This window comes from Lissotriton vulgaris, unplaced genomic scaffold (assembly GCF_964263255.1).
Source record: "Lissotriton vulgaris unplaced genomic scaffold, aLisVul1.2 SCAFFOLD_1243, whole genome shotgun sequence".
In the NCBI taxonomy this organism is placed as follows: Eukaryota; Metazoa; Chordata; class Amphibia; order Caudata; family Salamandridae; genus Lissotriton; species Lissotriton vulgaris.
The window spans coordinates 567,059-583,533 of NW_028245678.1; the positions used below are offsets into that span (position 1 = coordinate 567,059).

The 16,475-nt window shown below is 43.8% G+C and overlaps 1 protein-coding gene across 1 annotated transcript in view; it reads left to right on the forward strand.

Annotated features, from left to right (window-relative positions):
- LOC147666316 (sodium/potassium/calcium exchanger 2-like) overlaps positions 1-16,475 on the forward strand; it is a 680,903-nt gene that overhangs the window by 567,052 nt on the left and 97,376 nt on the right. Inside the window, exon 5 of the mRNA XM_086949140.1 lies at positions 4,754-4,862. Within this exon, the coding sequence (XP_086805266.1) occupies positions 4,754-4,862 (109 nt within the window). The remainder of the gene's footprint in view (positions 1-4,753; positions 4,863-16,475) is intronic.

The following is a 16,475-nucleotide window of genomic DNA, read 5'->3' on the forward strand; positions in this document are numbered from 1 at the left end:
TCCCCATGCTGTTTCAGGGCTTAGGCTGCCTCAAGGGGAAAACTTTCAAGTTGCATGTGGACCACACGGTCAGGCCCACGGCGTTGAGGCACCAGAGGGTGCCGTTCCACCTGCGGCCACAGGTGGAAGAAGAACTCAGAAAGCTTGAAGACTTGGGGGTCATTGAAAAGGTGTCGGGCCCAACCCCGTGGGTCTCACTCCTCGTCGTCGCCCCAAAACCAAAACAACCAGGAGCCATTCGACTGTGCGTCGACATGCGCCTACCAAACAAGGCCGTGAAACAAGAGCATCATCTCACACCTTCGATGGATGACATCGTGGCTGACTTAAATGGTGCCAGGTGGTTCAGCAAGTTGGACCTCAACGCGGATACCACCAACTGGAGCTCCACCCCGACAGCCGCAACATCACTAAGATTTCCACACACGTTGGCCTACGTTGCTATGAAAGGCTACGTTTCGGCTTCTCATCGGCAGCGGAGGTGTTCCAAAACGCCATAAGGGAGACGCTCTCTGGACTGTCTGGTGTAATCAACTTAAGCGACGACATACTCGTATTCTCCAAAACCCTCGAAAACCACTACACATACCTCAGGGCCACACTGCAACGTCTAGCGGACAATGGACTTACCCTGCACCGAGCGAAGTGCTGCTTTTACCAGGAGTCGGTAGACTTCTTCGGCTACATCTTCTCCAGGGATGGTTTGCGCATTGACCCAAGAAAGGCGGAGGCCATCCAGTCAGCACCAAGACCGACGACAGCTACTGAAGTCCGAAGCTTCTTGGGGATGCCACATATTGTGGCTGTTTCATTCCCAATCTCGCGACCCTCTCTGAACCACTTTGGGTCCTAACCAAGGCAGGACAACCATGGACCTGGTCAGCTAAGGAAGACACAGCGTTCCAGGCGGTCAAAGATGCCCTCATCAACGATCGGGTAATAGCATACTTCCGCCCAAACAGGCGCACAGGCGCACAGAGGTCATGGTGGACGCTAGCCCCGTTGGCCTGGGGGCTGTCCTCATGCAAGAGAGTCAAGAGACTGGGTATCCACTGACGGGGGAAGGCCACACATGCGCACGCCCACGTAAAACAGTGAACACACCACACGCAAAAAGGATGCTATACCAAGTTAGAAAAATAGAGCAAAATGTATTAAATAAGACAAGACGAAAATGGCAGATAATCAAATCAGGAGAACCAGAGTTATTAATTTTTAAAGAATAAACTACAATATAGCGCATGAAATCATAATGTGCCAACTGCGGTTATTTGGTTGCACTGGACTGGGTCAAAATTAAAAGATTAAGTTGACCACAATGCCACGCAGGTCGGATACAGTCCCAAATTAGTCCTGCTGTTGATTTACCTTCTCAAGTTTTGTGCCAAGAGCGCAAAACATTATGTCTTCCCATTTGGAAATTACACTTATAAAACATAATAAGGCAACTCCATTGTTATCCCATGGGGGAGATAGGCATTGCAGTAGTGAAATGCAAATTTTAGAGTTTTTCATTACCAGGACATGCCAAACTTGAAAGTACGTGTTCAACTTTTTAAATACACTGCACCCTGCCCTTGGGGGGCTGTCCAGGGCCTCCCTTAGGGGTGACTTATATGTATTAAAAAGAAAGGTTTGTGACTGGCAAAAGGTTTATTTTTTCAATAGCTGGTGACCAAATGGTGAACCAAACCCAAGGTGCACAACCTTTAAAGCCTACAGGCTACTACAATATTCCAAAATCAACAATATTGGTGCTATTAATCCAAATGAAACAATGATTTCCAGTGCTTCAATTGCTTTTATTGAATATGTTGTGATTCCAGCATTCAAAATTCATACAGGATGCTGCTCTAACTTGGTTTCTGTAGCATATAGCAATGCAGAGTTTATCATAAATAAATGTTGTATCATAAACACAATGCATTTCAGGTGAAACTGTAAATTGAAAAATGGGAAAAGATCATATCAGAACAACCATAGACAACATATCTACAATTAATGGTTGATAATTGGTGACCGGATTTTACCTGTCGCAGTTCCGCATGCTTAGTGTGACCTTGTGTGAATCCTGGCGTATTGACCACACCACCACTATTAACAGTGAAAGTACAAGCCTTGAATCTCAAAGTCAAGTTTTGATTATTTCATGTTGATCATTGGACTACATTCTGTCATCCATAGCAAAAGGTTTGTTTTGCCAGGTCGACATGGCAGTTTAAAACTGCACATACAGGCTCTGTAATAGCAGGCCTGAGACATGTTTAAAGGGCTACTTAAGTGGGTGGCACAATCCGTGTTGCAGGCCCACTAGTATCATTTAATTTAGAGGCCCTGGGCACATGTAATGAACTTTACTAGGGACTTATAAGTAAATTAAATATGGCAAATGGTATACGCCAATGTTATCATGTTTTAGGGAAAGAGCACAAGCTGCAACGGTAAAGTGTGCAGAGTCCTAAGACCAGCAAAAACAAAGTTGGTAAAAACAGAAGGTCTGAAGGCAAAAAGTTAGGGGGCAACCACGCCAAGCATGCCTGGTCTAACAGTAACCTTTATCCTGTTGCAGGGACGTGGTCACCGATAAAAAAAACTATCCCATGATCCCCTGTAACTGTAAAGAAACAAGATGATGGGTCCTTTACTAAACCCTGGAGAGCTTTCTCAGTTTCCTGATTACACCACTTTCTCATGGGCTCATATACAAAATAACAAAATTCCAACCACACACCCAACACGGTGTAGCTCGCTAACCATGGGGGAAGCACTTCAGTGCCGCACATAAGGGTGGTAAGCGCTATTCTAATGCTACAATACAACAGGAACACCAAGGAGGATTAGTTGAGCCAGAGATAGCAGATACTACTCCCATTTTGCCCTTGATATCTCTGGCAATGCTCTTGTCACTCATGGGTTCAGGGTTCAGGAAGGCAGCAGCGGCAGCAGAGAGTAAACAAGCCTCATGAGCCAGGTGTCGGTTTGGTTGTTTCCACTCCTTGCTCTGCCACAGTCTCATAAGGAGTAAATAGGAGGCTGTTGAGGGCAAAGAGGGAAAGAATATGTTGTCAGGAGTTCTTGCCAGACCAGGGTCTAAAACTGAATGCAGGGCCTTCTGGAGGCTCATCCTTTTTTGTCAGGTGCCTTAAGTACCTGTTCCTAAGTATAAAAAAATAAATAATTTACTCCAGGGAAAGAGAAAACATAGTGTACATAAGGGGGAACATCCTTTACAACGGAACCGTTACAACGCGGTACCGTTACAACGCAGGATTTACAACGAAAGTCGTTACAACGACTTTCGCTGGAGGGCGCTCTAGGATAGGGAATAGTTTAATTTACTATCCAACACCTTCCCTACTATCCACGGGGACTTGAGTTGGAATAGTAAATTAAACTATTCACTATCCAGCGCCCCCCAACGCAAGTCGTTGTAATGACTTGCGTTGTAAAACCTGCGTCGTAACGGTACGAGTTGTAACGGTACACGATGTACCGTCATACATCCGTACATAAGTACATAAGACTACTACAGGTGCTAGTGGATAGAGTTACATATATACAAGTTGCAAATTCACTCAGGGAAAAGATACAAACAGATGAACTCTAAACTCACTTAAGAATGGTAGTGAGTATATAAGTCTACTACAAATACTAGTGAATAGAGTTACATATATACAAGTTGCAAATTCACTCAAGATTACATTTTAATGAAAGTTGAAGTGGTTAGGGTTGGACAAATATAAAATACATATTTATACAGCATGATCTTGCTTTTAGCCAGGCCTTCAGGGTGTTGTTACACTTGCGGGCAGTGATCTTGGGACTGGAGGGATCCCCGAGCTGGTGATATCCAGAGCACTCTACATGCAGCAGGGCGAGGTCCATAGAAGGGCTCCTCTTTGCCATGCTGTTTACAGGGACAGGCAGTCCCCCGCCGGCAGCGGGCCCGGCTCCCCCATGCTGCAGGGTACCAAGTGCACCTGTACAGCTCCTACCAGCAGCAGGTGAAATCTGCAGTAGGGCTCCTCCCCACCTCTGCGTTCACTGGTACTGGCTGTCCCTGGCCACAGGACATCACAGGGCATCTTCCAGAAGCCCCAAGTACAAAATGCCTGCTGGCCTTTCCTCAAGCAGGGACTATTCAGCTTCTTGTCCCCAGGTAGATCTTCCACAGCGATGGGGAAAGGAAAGCTCCCGCGGGTGGCGAAACCAGCGTGGTCCACTTGATCAGAGTCTCCCCCCTGCAGCCTACCTGATGACCACCGGGCCGCTTCAGATCCCCCATGCTTCCCCCGCATCTTGACGCCTAAAGTGCGGACTAGGGAAGGTAGGTGAGAGCCCATGGCACTTTGTCACTTCGATGTCCATGAGCAAGCACCACATAGTGAAATAAGAAAAAGGAAAGAGGAAAATTGTGTCTTGGGATACCCTTCTATTCCGTTGTTGCTTTTGCATGCCTTTTCATACCCCGATGCCTTGGGGCACCGTCTCATAATCAAGCAAGAGGCTACGTCATTTGTTTTGATTCATTGGTGGGGTGTAGCTTTGTTGAACAGGTAAGTACTGTAACTAAATGCTGCGAATGTAAATGGCCCTGCTTTTCATCTCAACAATGAAATTATGAAGCAGACAGTAGCTGTAGCACATCATGCGTTTTCCTTTCTGCTCAATAAATATTTGTTTGTTACAAAGATGCGTTATTTGTGAATTAAAGTGATGAACTCTGTCCTTCCTGTATTGATTTCCCGTGCAGGCGAAGCCGCGTCTCCAGAGAGGAGGCAGCTCCGCGTCCCTCCACAACAGTCTGATGAGGAACAGCATCTTCCAGCTCATGATCCACACGCTGGACCCCCTCTCTGAAGGTAATCCATCCGGTTCCTCGGGTCAGCCTCGCTCCCTGCATGCATGCATTGTGCGTATTCAGTTGGGCGGGAAGGGCGACGTTTTTTTCTTTACGCAAAAGCCACGTTTGCTTGAAATACTTTATTTTGCCGCGCTTTACCTGTTGACTTTCATTTGCAACGACACGGGGGCTTCTTGCAAAGTCAGTGAAAAGTGTAGACTGTGAACTCAGTGACCATGAAGTATCTTTTTCAGGTTATTATAAAATAATATATGTCGTGCAATGTTTTTTCTGTTTAATTGCATTGTTGATAGAGGCCAATTTTGTTCTCTTTTACCAATGGGACATATATATATGTGTGAAAACCTTATACTTAGTTTTATGGCAATGTTGATGTCTGAGTTGACTGCTCAATTGTGTCAACCTCTTGTAAATACCATTGTGGAACTGGAGACCACGAGGGGTTAGTCAGACGATCCTCCCATATACCAAGCCCTACAACCTTGTGTGGGTACTTTAAGGTACTTAGATGGTAATGTTGGCTTTAGACTCTTTTGTGCTGATCCTTTTCAAAGGCAAACCATGGTAACCAGTGGTTTATACATGGTCACCCCCAGAGGACCATGACTTTACCCCATTTTCCCTGTGTATTTGACCTTGAATGCTTAATCAGATTCAAATAAAGAACCTTGTAAACGTATTCCACATTGGTTGGCAAGATGGAGCACTATTCCAGTTGTGATGTTTACCTTGTTCTAAGCAGATGTGTGTTGGAAGTGCAAACTTGTGTAGGTGTGATCATTTTTCGTGTCTCTAAGTCAGAGGAAAGGCTACAAATAGTGTAGAGAGGCCCTCATCTCCCACCAAAATAAGGCATTTTTAATAATTTCCAAAGAGATTACCATGGCACGTCACAGCTACCAAAGGCCTACATTTTTATATAACAGGGAAAGTACAAGGCTCCCCTCTAAGGTGAAGGAAAGCACAATAAAATGAAAAAAATAATGCAGGTTGATAACTAATCAATAAAGGACTTTCCAGAGGATCATTTTGTGAAATATCAAGCAGCGAATACGCTACAATATTAGGAAGTCACATTCATATATCTAGGTGTACACCAAAAACCCTATTCCAATAATAAAAAGAGCAGCATAAGATGTGAATAAATGCACGATGAAATGCAGATGTGATTGAAAAATAATATTTGATAGTTTTAGTAAGATATAACATATTACAACTTCCTCGGTACGAACTAATTGAAACGAAGTACGTCAGATTTATTTTTACATTTTGTAACAATTTTTATTAATTGACACAATAAACATTGACTGACTGACTGATTGAAAATACTTTGAAATATATTAAGTCTTGAAGTGCCATTTTCCGAGAAGATAAAATGTTCGCTGAGACCAACACTCTGGGATGGATGCTCCTAAACTATACCTTAAATGGCTGGCTAAAATTGCTCAAAAAAGGAAGTTGAAAAAAATGAGAGTGTAAAACTACGGAGTTGTAGATAGGTTTGGTGAAATTAACTTTGAGTACAAGTATGAATTGTATTTAGATACCATAACTGTACCAGAGTGTAGACAACCACCCATGAAAGAATGTCTGCCCATGGTACCTTTAGGCGGCAGGTGCCACACATGGACATACAAAAGTATATGGGTGGAGATTTATATCTTCACCTGAGCACATATTTCCCCCTGGAGAAAGATTTACACTTTCTATAGCCCCACTAATTCTGGGGTGATCCTTTTCCATTTAAATCCTGGAGGAGTAGTTACTACAGCTCTTGGCAGGTGGAATTCTCTGACCGTTTCCAGGTTAGAGTGGGGACAGGGAGAAGTCTGAGAATGCCCACACACTTAGATGTGTATGGGTGTTTTCAGACTTTCAAGGCAAACCACACCTGATGTGGACATCTCTGACTCATGGCAAAGATCTCCACTGTTGTAAAGCTGTTTACTCTCACAAGAATCCCTTTGTAGAACCCTGGCAGGAGTACCAAAGGTACATTCCATTGTAAACTTATGTTTCTGTCCCAAATTACCTTTGAAAATAGCCCCTTAAGGTATATAGAGTAATTGTGGAGTTCTGTTATTGTCCCTGGTCCAGTTTGGTATACACCTTTTTTGCAGAATGTTAAATTTCACTGATTTGCAACAAAATGGAGGAATGGCTCCTGAGCCACTGTGCTAGCAGGGGCCCCAGCTTCCACTGACCTTGCTGCAGCATACCTACTGTATGTAAATTTCCCATCCGTTATAGTGGGTCTTTTTTGCCAAAAGTGCTTGCTCTGACATGGAGAACGCTTTTGGCAAAATGTGAATGCCTAATGGTCTGTTATGTGATGCCAATTTGACCAGGGGAGGGGGGATAGATATTTCCTTGGGGTGGGCCTTCTACTGCTGTAATGCTGCCTTTCCTGTGGTGGAGGGGCTGACAGATAGGGGGTTCTAACAGTTGCTCCAGCTAAGCCTCCACCATCAAAAACCCAGTGGTTTCCCACTTTTAAATGGGGCAAGGGAACTGCAAGTGTGGCCAAAAGGGGCAATCACTGGTTTTTGGTGGATCCCCAATTAACACAACACTCTAGATGACTCCCAGCCCATGGTATGGCCCCTCTTTGGCTCTTGACATGGCTGTTAATCTATTGTTTAAAGATGGTGTTCCATTTGAATAAATCCTGCAGATTTAGTTTGTCTTCCCTGTATTCAGCATCGTTATATGGAATTGGCAAGGGTGGATTACTGCGTTACTTTACCCTTTGTCACTGCTACTCAAGCATTCAACCTTCTCTTGGTAAAGAAACTTGATAAGAGAGCGAGGGTGGGAAACCTCAAAGGGGTTCCCACTTGGCCGCTTTCTGATCAAGAACTTGAAAGTAGGAGTGTTTATGAATACTAGCCACAGACCATACCAAATTCAATATTTTTTATTATAACCCTAAGAGCACTTTGATAACAGGCTAGGTTATTCAGAGGGCCAAAGCAAATGTTTCTCCACAATTGCATTTTAAGTATCTTTGCTCTATAGTACCTAAACACAATGTAAGGACCAGTTTTCATAGCACAACAACAACCATTCCTGTACCCATAGTGTTGGTTATATATGACCTGTCACACAGACACACATATGCATAGACATAGAGATCAATCCACACACACACACACACACACACACACCTCTAAACATAAAGAAAGGGCCTTAACTTGAGGCTTATTCAATATGTGCTCTTGGTAAAAGTCTCATAATAGTGTAAAAATAAACATTGCAACTACTGCATCTGGGAAAACTCACAAAAGAATAACAAAAGGCATGAAAGCTGGTACCACAAAAGCTAGCTATAAATGCACTAAGGAACCATTACTCAAAGCTTGAGGAACATGTACCACATGTCCAATGGTAATTTGCCATCAATCAGGACAAAAGCATTAATAAAAATGAAAAAAACAGCTGGTGACAGTAGGTAGTTCAATTCTCACTGTTCAGCTACCTCTACTTCATGATTCTGTGCCAAGGAAACATAATGACCACTACTGGAACACATCTTTAAACATCAATTTAACCACTAAATTTAGGCCAATTTGTTTAAGTGGGGTGAAATATAGAACAGCTCACATAATGCATTATGGTATAAAATGGACACCAGGATGCTGGCACAGTGAACCCCTGTGGCACAGAGTCATTTGGTGACCCTGAGCGTGGGCGCTTCTCATTATAGAAGGAGAGAAAGTGAGGGATTGGCAAACGGAAAGATACATGCCACAAAAGTTGATCATTTATATTCCAGATCCATGTGGAGCAGACTGATATGTTGCAAAAATGCTTATTTTTTGTTCCAGAAAAAGAAAAGCACATTGATGTGGGCAAACACATTGAATATACTTAAACTCACTTACATTTTAGAGCTTGTTGGATTTTCAACCCTCTGGATGTGGAGTATCTAATGTAGGCGGGCCCAATCCATGCCAGAGTTTCAGGATATCAACATGAAATTAGTTTACATACAGTTGATCCAGATGTTGCTCATTTACCTACACTTGTTATCCTTGTAATTGTCCATGGGTCCAACCCTCCTGGACCTATGTTGATCAGCTCTGGTTTAGACCTTATTATATAGCAGCCTGAGTCTCCCTGCGGTTTAAGGGGCAGTTGTCACAGATGGATGTATGTGATTCAAAGGGCAGTATGTAGGCCTGGGTGGAGTTCTGCTATGCAGAACTCCACAAATGGATCAAAAAGCTCCGCCGTACTATGCAAAGTTCCGGAAGTGGCGGAGTGCTTTCAGTCTTGCCATTCACGCAGAATTTTAGCGCCAGGTGTTTGTCCCGTGCTGGAAAATCAGTGCCAGCGGCACCATGCGCAGCATAAGATGGCACTGCTTCTTTCTGCTGCTCGAGTATATCTCAACGCAAGCCGTTGCGACAATCCACAACCACCCAAGCAGAGAAATCTCACTGGGAGGTGGTCTGGAGTTGAATTTTTAACGCCTGCTCTCGCCAACTTAACTTAACGTTGGCAAGCGAGGGAAAAAGTCTGCTCTGATTCGTGGAGTGGAGTTTTTCTGAACTCTGTACGCTCCGTAGAGCGCAAATAACTCCACAAACTGCGTGAACGGAGCAGACTTCACCTCCCAGACCAAGTAGTATGTAACCTTTAGTTCTCTGACTGGAGAAGGGCACTTGTAAGAGACACGATGAAATGTAAGTAATTGTAAGTGGTCAGAGTCACTTGCTCTTCGATTGCCCACAGCTACACGTCAACTTCTAAGTACATTTTACAATGTTTGCTTCTTGAAATTTAAAATGGAAAACTGTTTGTTGATCCTAACTAGTTAATGTGTCTGATCCGCTTACATGACCATAGAATGATAAGTTTAAAAAAATGCCTAATTCATGTTCAAGAAAAAAACATGTTGATGTGGGGAAATACACTACCATTTTGCAGCTTGATATGAATGAGTTAACTCTTTAGACTAGAATTGGGCGAGTCCAATCCATGCCAGAGTTGAGGATATCCATATGAAATACATTTTCTTGTAATTATTCCCGATGCCACTCATTTATACATACGTTTGTTATCGATGAAATCTTGAACGGATAATAGATCCTGGACCTACGTTTTACAAACATTTTGCATCGTTTGAAGTTTCTTTAAATTTCAGATTAAACTGTTCCTTGATCCCAACTAGTGCCTGATGGCTCACATCACCACTGTAGTTATTAAAAAGAGATCTGAAATTATGCTTTATCTTCAAACCTCATCATTTTCAAACTTGAGGGATGATGGAATGTCGAGAGTACTTCATTACTGAGAAATCAGTCAAGGTTTGATGCCTTGGGAGGTTTTGTGTGTTAGATTTTTTACTTTGATGTGAAATTATTTATTTTCAAAGCCTCCAAAGAGGCATCTTTTTATGAAACCATGCAATCCACCCTCACTCAGCATAAATGATAGGGCAAAGAAGGCGGGAGATGTAAGAGTGCGGAGAGAGGCCAGACAGTGAATTATTATGCTGGTTATCAAAGAAAACATGGCAGGGCTGGACACAGGATGGATTGAATGTTTTGTTGGGTGCAAAAGTGGGGAAACCCTTAGATGTTTCGCTCTATTCCACGAGTGAATGCTTGGCGTTCCACCTTAGTGGTTGCTTTGTACTGTCGCTTGGCCGAAAGATTTCGTGTTTTAGCCAATGTGATTGAAACATTTGTGAAATGTTTCATTTCACTATGGTTTCAAGAATTTTGATCCAGGATCCATCTGGGACATACGTGGTCTTCCCGGGAAAATGCCCACCACGTTATACTATCCTGGTCGGCTGAATGGAGCACAGGCATTGTGACCATCAGTGTCATAATGAGGAAAACAAAAAAGTGGTGGCTGAAATGCTTGAATTACTGTGGTAGTTACTTTGGACTGTATTCTCGTCTATCATTTTTTCTCCACTGAGCCATTTCCCACAAGAACCCCCCTCAGACAAATGGGGCCTGATCCTGCGGCAGTCCCGATTCCCTCTGAATGGGAAGCAAGCAACTCGAGACCATATTGGTTTCCAAAAATATAATTTATTGGGATAAACTTATTTTGGTGTTTGTGGTATAATTATTACATGCATTTATGCTATTTTATGGAAAGCATATAACGCACATCCTACTATTGGTAATGATTCTTTGTGCTCTCAGTACTCTGGCAATTATTGTCCTGATTAGGATGGTGGGCAGACCGCCACCGACAGGCCGTCGGTGGCAGTCCGCTCGACAGCCAGGATAGGAGTCTGACTTCTGCATAATGATGCTATCTGTCACAGCGCAGTGGCCGGAGGGAACCACCAACGCCTCCGACAGGATCAAGGAGCCCATCAGGGCGGCAGTCAGACCGTAATCCGTACAATGGGAGCAGTGCCTGCGGAGGCACTGCTGTAGGGAGTACGGTGCCCCTTCCACTCTGCCTTTAAATGTCTGTCCGACTGCCATGTAAAGGCAACCGGAAAGGGGCATTGGGGGCCCTTAGTAGGGCCCTGTCCCCCGTGAACCTCGCGATGTGGCCAGGGGGCACATATTGTGCCACCCAAATATCAGGGGCGGCTCTAGGCTCATGGCGGCCCTGGGAAGGGAGGGGCGGAGCGCGGAGGCCAGTGAAGAGGGGGGGTTGGGGTCAGGGTGTTTGGAAGTGGAACAGAGCCGGAGGCCGCCAAATTCCTGCCAGGGGCCGCCACGCAAATATGTATCCATCCTCAGAGGATTATTATATTAAGGATATATATTGGCATGGTGGCCCCTGGGGTGTGGTGGCCCTGTGCAGGTGCACAGCTTGAACATGCCTAAGGCCGCCCCTGCAAACATCCATGCACCGTGTACCAGGCACCACATGATGCCTAGCACACGGTGCACGAATGATTGCAAAATGCCTTTTTTCATTGCAGCTTGTGCTGCAGTTCTCTTCCGGGCCGCAGCACAAGCTGCAATGGAAAAAGGAATTTTCCGACCCCCTACACAGCATTTGCATCATCATTTTGGCGGGTGGAACATGTTGGGCGATTCCATTCCCGCCGCGCCCGACAGCCATCGTAATCAGGCCCATAGCATCAAACCCTTCGGGAGGAGAACCCAAATAAAATAGGTTTAAAATCTCAGTACTTGAGATAGCCAAATGAAGTTCAAAGAGTCAGCATGACACCCTTTAAGAAGGCTGCAATCGTGCAACAACCCTCACAGTGCGTTTCTGTGAAACATTCTGGTCCCCATGAAAAACGTTTTATTGTTAGTCAAGGTTTTTTTCTCCCTAGAATGCCATTAGTTTTACTGTGACTGACCCTGGCAGGCAGTTGTATGTGATTTCATAGAAAAATGATTCAGTTGAATACCATTACTGAGAAATCATTTTATTTAAACAGTTTAGTGGAAACTTTCAGGTTGAATGGCATTTTCTATTTCATAGAAAGGTTTTTTTCACAATTGGCCTCTGCATACTCATTTTTAAGGTGTAAATGAAATGGTTGCAGGTCTTACCTTCAGAACCATTTCTGTTGAAGGGATTTATTCCAAATCTTTACGTCAGGGGGACATTATTTTTTATCTATAGCTTTTACACTGTCAAACAATTAATATGGATGCTTTTAATTTACTGAACACTCACCAACCCCTAACACCATCCAGCTCTGCCCCTAAAAATGCCACTACATGCATAAACTACACTCATCTCTGACCCCTAAACTTCAACCATCCATGAACAGGGCCGGACTGGGAACCACAACCGGCCTTGGCAAAGTGTTCGGCCGGCCCCCCTCCCCACTCGAGGGGGTTGGAGGTGCCGCTGAGCTCTTTGCCGGGGCCGGTTTTTGGCCGATTTTGGTACAGGGCCGATTTTGCAGCTATGCTGCAAAAAACGGCCGTGTAACAAAAACAGCCCCCAGGGGTTAAAAACCGCCCCCCACCCATGCGGCGCACCGGGGAATTGCCCGGTGCCCGCTATGGCCAGTCCGGGCCTGTCCATGAACCCTTAAGGTTCTTTTTTCTCCTTACTCATCTCTTACCTTAAAATCACTCCCGACCACCAGACTACATCCCCTAAAAACTAATTTCTACGCCTAAACCCCACCAATCCCATATTCTTTAAAATCTGGCACCACTTCTAAACTCCTCTTATCCGTAAACCCTAGTAACCCCTCACCACCCAAAAACTTTACCCATGCCTTATACCTAAAAAAACCCTCACCACCCCTAAACTCAACCCAGCCGTGAACCCTAAAAAACCCTCATCTCCCCTAAACATAACCTGTCTCTGAACCCAAAAAACCCTCACTACACCAAATCCTCACCCAAGTGTGTAGTTTTGGATGTTTCCTTAAAATTATCTTTCCCTCAAAATGTTGCCTTTAATTTTCGATTTATTTGCATTTCCTTAAAATTGTCATTCCTTAAAATTGTTTTTCCATGATTTAGTTTTCTCTAATGTGGCGTCTCAGTTTTCGTTTTTCCATTAATTCAAATACATCCCCTGCAGACCAGCATATATGTAGATGTAACTAAAGGCCCATACAACTAACATCTTTGTCCATTTTGACAGCATTTGCAACTAATCATAGCAGACCTTAGTGGCATGTACACCTGTAGGCCCTTACCAACAGCGCCTTCCTTCCCCTATTGACAGGAAGTCTGGGATATACATCAAATTGTGTTATCTTAAATTAGCTATGGCTACATGTCCTGAGGCAGACCCAACCTCTTCTAGATATCTGGGGTCGAAATGTTGTTGAGTGTGGTATGGAAGATTTAGTGTCTTTGAAGAAATTGATGTTTTCTTGTCTGACTGTTGATCCATGTCATTTAAGCTTTTTGTTTATTGCTACTGTTACTATGTGGCTGCAATTATCCACAATTTCATTGGTTACTGCGCCACCTATACCACATTCTGTAGCACGAAAAGTTTCAATCATTTTATTGTTGTAAATATAGGTGTACCAAACATTGGCACGATAGAATTTCCCAGCACCCTATATAAAAGCCTTGAAGTAAATCAGCTATGTAATGCACTGTACAGGCCTTCATCGTTTTTCTTTTTAAATACATAACCAAAGCCATTACTTATTTCCCTGTGACACCTGAGTTTCAATCAAAGTACAGTATTTCCTTTGGGAACCCTATCCTCATAATGTAGTCAGAAGACCAAAAATACACATAAGAGAGTCGTATTTTCTTCCTTGTTTGGGTCTGGTGGCTTAGTGGACTAATGTGTCCACTGTAGGGGCTTGTGTTCAACCACATGGCTATAGGTTCAAATGGGAAACAGCCATTACAACGCAACTTTTACAACGCACTACCATTACAACAAAACATTTACAACGCAGGATCCATTACAATGCATGCCATTACAACGCATGCCATTACAACGCAGATGCTATTACAATGCATGCCATTACAACGTAAGTATGGGTAAGTATTTAATTTAATTTTAACCCCTACATTATCCAACACTTACCCTACTATTACACCCCCTGGAGTTAGAATAGTAATTTGAACCCCTACACTATCCAACATTTACACTACTATTACATTCCCATTAATTAAAATATAAAAAAATACTTATCCATACTTACGTTGTAATGGCATGCGTTGTAATAGCATCTGCGTTGTAATGGCATGCGTTGTAATGGATCCTGCATTGTAAACGTTTTGTTGTAATGGTATGCGTTGTGAATGTATGCGTTGTAACGTCATACATTCGTTCAAATTCCAGCAGATCCACTCAGCCTTTCATCCTTATGAGGATGATAAAAATGAGTACCACTTAGTTGGGTAACAATAAACATCTGTTATTCAGTGTCAAGATGGCCTTGGTTGTATGTGCGCTTTATAAATACACCTTATGTTTCTCAAGACCTCTGCCGGCAGATTATCATAGACGTGGCTCTAAAAACCTGGCTTAATGAGGCTTTTAATCAGGGAAAATAGACCCTCCTATATTCAACTAAAAGAAACATATAGAAAGATTGTCTTCTATTCTTTACACGAGAAAAATATATAGGGAAACACCAATGTGTACCACAGATACTCATCCTTGAAAATTTGGCATATTAAATAAGAGCATAGTGATGCTGCACGTGTTGAAATGTGCCTAGAGGCCCTTTACAGCCTCTTCTCCATGTATAATAAAACAGAAGCCTTCGGCAGAGCTGCCTGGGCAGATTGGCAGTGTTCTGGAGATGCCCTGGTGATTTTATGTAGACCTAAGGCCTTCTCTTTGCAGGCATTTGCCCCATGTTTCTCAGATCTTAATGTTGTGGGCTGATGGTCTGTAGACTGGTCAGGCAGAGGTTTTTCTCTAATTACATGTAGAAAACCCAGTTGAGGACTTTTGATCGATGCCTCATGGGCATCTCGCACAAACTGAAATTGTGTTAACTGTAATCCTACAAGCAGCAGTCCAAATAAAAAAGTATTGCTAAATTTACGTTAAAATTGCCAGCTACTAAGATTTGCATTTGCTCAAGTTAATGTGAAGTTCATGCAAGAGATGTTTCTTTAAGAATGTACAGCATCTGCAGCAGTAACCAACAATTGTGTGGAATTGGTGTTAACCCCTTCACTGCGGCAGCAATTCCGCCGGGGTGCAAGGGGGGAGGGGGGGCCGCGCGGCGCTCCCATGCTCGTGACGGAACCGCTCCATCACGAGCCTCGGGCGCGCTGTGCTTGTGACGGAGCGGTTCCGTCACGGCCTCGCCCGCTCAATGGAACGCTCAGCGCAGGCGCGGAATCCGCGCCGCACAGGCGCGCCAAGCGGGCCGTAACAAAACCGCTCCATCACCAGCATAGTGCGACCGAGGCTGGTGACGGAGCGGTTCCGTCACCAGCATGGGAGGGGTTAAAGGAGGCGACAGCATTTCTGTTAGAATATGATATATGGAAAGTGTGGTTATTGGTATATCACCTATGACTACCCCCTTTACTAACTTGGAAATTAGCAATAACAGCAAATTGTAGTGCCTCATGCCGTGAATTCTGCATGTCATTGCCAGGCATCTTACCCCAAGTAAACCTCAGTGGCCCTTTTTGGCAAAATTGTCCTGGGGAAAATTGTATGAGGTTTTGTTACGTTATTATAAATAGCACTACGTAGAACGATGCTGCTTGGCACCATCAAATCAAGCATAACAACCGTAGAACAGAGATATAACAAAAGTAAGGCCACAGGTTTCGAGAAACTAACTGATAGTCAATAATTCAAAATCAGAGTCTTTGGTTGTCTTCGACAAGCCTGAATGGAGGAAAGTGACCAGAGCTCATGTGAGAGGCTGGTATCAGCCTTTGACACTGCTACAAAACAGGCCCTGACATCAAGCAAAGCTGTCCTTGCTTTAAGGATATGAAGTAGCCATAGTTCTATTGAATGTAGGGTGCATTGTGGTGTGTAAGTCTAGGGAGGTCGAATGTTGGTCAATTAACAAGTCCACCTCAGAGACTATTGCCTTCCTCCTTCGTCCTCGTCTCACCAAGAAACCGGGGGTCCTCAGAGACGGTATATTGACTACAGTGTATGTCCTCACCGCTTTTTATGCAGTACCCCCCCTAATGTACAGTATATTCTTGTGATATTATGTCTTTTGTATGACTCTTTGACTATGTAAAGT